The 3,271-nt window shown below is 53.0% G+C and overlaps 1 protein-coding gene across 1 annotated transcript; it reads right to left on the bottom strand.

Moving 5' to 3' along the window:
- Window positions 1–1,335: 1,335 nt before the first annotated feature.
- On the bottom strand, window positions 1,336–2,566 carry C8A04DRAFT_36173 (glycosyltransferase; the record flags this gene model as incomplete). The annotated part of the gene is made up of 2 exons (XM_062783429.1): window positions 1,336–1,376; window positions 1,459–2,566. The coding sequence occupies 2 exons, from the start codon at window positions 2,564–2,566 to the stop codon at window positions 1,336–1,338; spliced, it is 1,149 nt and encodes a 382-aa protein (XP_062638414.1).
- Window positions 2,567–3,271: the final 705 nt, after the last annotated feature.

The following is a 3,271-nucleotide window of genomic DNA, read 5'->3' as shown; positions in this document are numbered from 1 at the left end:
GGTGGCTTACTATGCGTTCCTATTTCTGTTGCCGTTGTTGTTGTTGTTCTGTTTAGGATAGGTAGGAATGCTTGAAAAGGGGTGGGTAGGGTGAGTCCCGTCAATCCCCGGTCGTAAAACACGGAAGGGCCTCAAGTTATTAGATCTCAAAGTTACCCTCACAAGAAACCGTTGTAAGCAACCCGAAAACCAGAATTGGAACCAAATACATTAAATATCAAAAGAAAACAAAAGAGTAGACAGGCAAAGACAGGACATTCCGATCTCCTTCCCCACGATCGCCTGGCCCAACCCCGCCATTCACACGCGCCCCATCCCTCAGCCCAAGCAAGTCCCGAGGTAAACCTCCAACAAGGAAGGTCGAAAAAGGCGCTTGGGGGCGCTCTTGGCATCCCCCCGGGCCATTGGGAATTTGGAGAAAGAATGCGGGGTGCAGGGGGGATAACACGAAAGAGGGTGGTGCCCCCCGCAGTTCAGCTCGACACATGCTAACTTCGCGAGCCTCGAAACCGACGAACCTGTACTTAGATAAGTAGTGGCATGCAGGATAGGTAGCACTGGTGAGCTACCTAATTGAAAAAGAATTATGTCGGTAATTTCAACGGCGAGCGGCTAAACCTTGCAATCGCCTACTTATTCTAGCTCCGTTGTCTTCATCGGCCATCCGCTCAGCGGTGCGGAGAGATAAAGTTAGGGGGTTCCGGGGTTACCCCACTTTTCTCCGCTCCCGTCTCTCTTCCGGCACAGCGTGGGCTTTTGGACAAGACTTGCAGGAACGAAATGGGAAAGTGCGTGCCATGACGTGCACACACCACCATAGCCGAAGAAAACGATATTGATCAGCCTTTACGGCGATTCAATTACATGTGATACTACAAAACCCGCGCCGCAAACCCGCCAGGCAATGACTTGCTTGCCCCTCCTGATGCTTCAGAAACCCCCGACAACCCCGAGCTGCTCTAACTTGTACAATCTTGGCCGCGCAAAACAAAGCAAAAATGAGTACAAAAAAGACGATAATACCACAAAAGAGATACGAAGAGACACCGGCCCAGTTTTCTGTACACCGCCTACTCTTCTATCCGCCGTCTCTTCTTCTCCCATCTCCCAGAGCTGACCGGTCTGGTGACAATGAAAATGCAGTTCTACTACAGTACCGTACCCGCCCCAATGATAACGCCGAGCCATGCATATTTTGTGGGTAAGGAAAATAAGGAGAAAATGGGAGTAATAAAAGAGGGTATGCGTCGTAATAGAAGACAAAGAGAAAAGACGAAGAAAAAAACGGAAGAATAAATATCGTAAGAATAGTCTCGAGCATCGATGGGGAGCTCGTTAATCGCCGATGTGTCGCTCACTTTCGGGCTTCCACGTACCTAAACCGTATCACCGTCAGCATTCAAGGTCTTTTCGGAGCACAAAACAAAAAAAAACACCGGGCACGAGGGGGAGACACACCTTCAAAGTCATGCTTTACAAATGCCATCGGATCATCGTAGTCCTTCGATCCCATCTGCTCGACTCCTGGCGAAAAACTCGTGATGGGGAGTACCACCACGTCGCCCACTCTCCTCGAGTTCTCCATCCCCGTAAAATTCTTCCAGTCGATCAGCCCTGACGATTGCGTCATATCAAAGTACCGCGGGTCGTTAAAGTACTCGAACACGATATCCGTCCACAGCGCGGGGCCCGTAAATTCAATAACACTCTTATTGTTCAAGCCCTTCAATGACCCCTCCCTCTTGCGAGTCAGCGTCTGGTTTGTGATGCGCGAGACGACTTGCCGCAGCACCGGGTGTCCGGGCTTCGCCTGGATGGTCCACTGGCAGAATTGGATGCGGCGGCTGTACCAATCCTTCCAGTCGGGCCGGTCCGGGTCGGCCTCGATGCCAATGACGAGACCGACAGCCTCCCGTGGAACCGAACTGGGAATCCATTCCAGCGCGCTGCGTATCGCGTAAGTGTCGATATCGGAGTAGATGCCGCCGCGGGCGAGGAGGATGAGGTAACGGAAGAAATCGGCCTTCAGTACCGGCAGCGGGAGGGCGTCGTAGGCTTCGAGGACCTCGGGCACGGAGGCGTAGAGGAGTCGAATTAGATGCACGGCGACTTGGTCGGTGATAACCTCGTGGACGAACCCCGGGTGTTGATCCGTCCATGTGGCTTCTTGATCACGGAACTGAAACTCGCCGTGCGCGGGCGTCCATTTCCATGTTTGCCAAATGTATGCGGGGAACTTGGTCTCCACGTCATAAGGAAAGTGGTATTCGAGCTTGTCGTACAGTGTCATCCTCGAGGTGTCCCGCAATGTCTGCTGGCCCTCTGGCGATGTCTGCTGTTGTTGGTGATGCCGGTGTTCGCTGGCTAGGACAGCATCGTTCGATGAGGATGCTGTCGAGTCGGATTGCTGTCTGGGATCAGAAGGAGGATTGGACTCCGGATTAGACTCGGACTTCGGATATTCGACCGCTATTGGTGACGCTGTTGGTGACGTCGATCGTGTGATGAAGTAAAGGGCGGTGATGATGAAAGCCGCAGCCACGAGGGCGCGGCGGAAACTGAGCATTGTGTTGGATTGCCCGTCTACCACGAGGCCAAAATACAATTCCCTTGTTGTGTTTCGAAGTTTGCACGTGTGCGGGCCAAAGGTCGTCGTTATGTGGCCCAAAAGTTGAGGCGTTGTTCCTGCATCCCAACTCCGTTCGGCGATAAAAGCTGGACGTGGGGGGTGTTTCCGATAGAGGAAAGATCCCCAAGATCGATATGTTACGGTCGAAGTTCCGTCGGCGGGGCAGTGTCTGAGTCGAGCAGAAACCGCTAGATTTGAATATCACGAGAATGAAGGAAAGACAGTAGATGCGCCAGGCAAAGGGAAAAAGGAGTGTCGAGGAAAGAGAAACAAGGCAGTTGGCAAATTCGTGGTGGGCCAGTTTGAGTCCCGCGAGTTGCGAAATGCTTCCCCTTGAAGTGCGCGACAGGGGGAGCTTGCCAATTGGCGTGGCGTTTGGTTGGCGGAAAAGAGATGGATGGACAGGGGTACTAAATTCGGGGGTCGCTGATCATACCTCGCCCGCCTTGGAAGGACGCGTCCACAAGCGACAAACGGTTCTGGGAGATCCGACGAAGAAGATCACAGGGCAAGACCCATGGCAGTAACGGGCGGCCGCAGTGGGAGAGCTCTTCAGAGGTGGTTCTAATTTTTCTAGTGTAAATCCGAGTCTTGCCGGTTTCACGGTTTGGGTCTCGTGGAAGGTGCGGCCGAGGTGGCCGT

The sequence above is a fragment of the Dichotomopilus funicola genome (assembly GCF_033296635.1).
Source record: "Dichotomopilus funicola strain CBS 141.50 unplaced genomic scaffold C8A04scaffold_19, whole genome shotgun sequence".
NCBI lineage: Eukaryota > Fungi > Ascomycota > Sordariomycetes > Sordariales > Chaetomiaceae > Dichotomopilus > Dichotomopilus funicola.
This window is presented reverse-complemented; position numbering and strand designations above follow the sequence as displayed.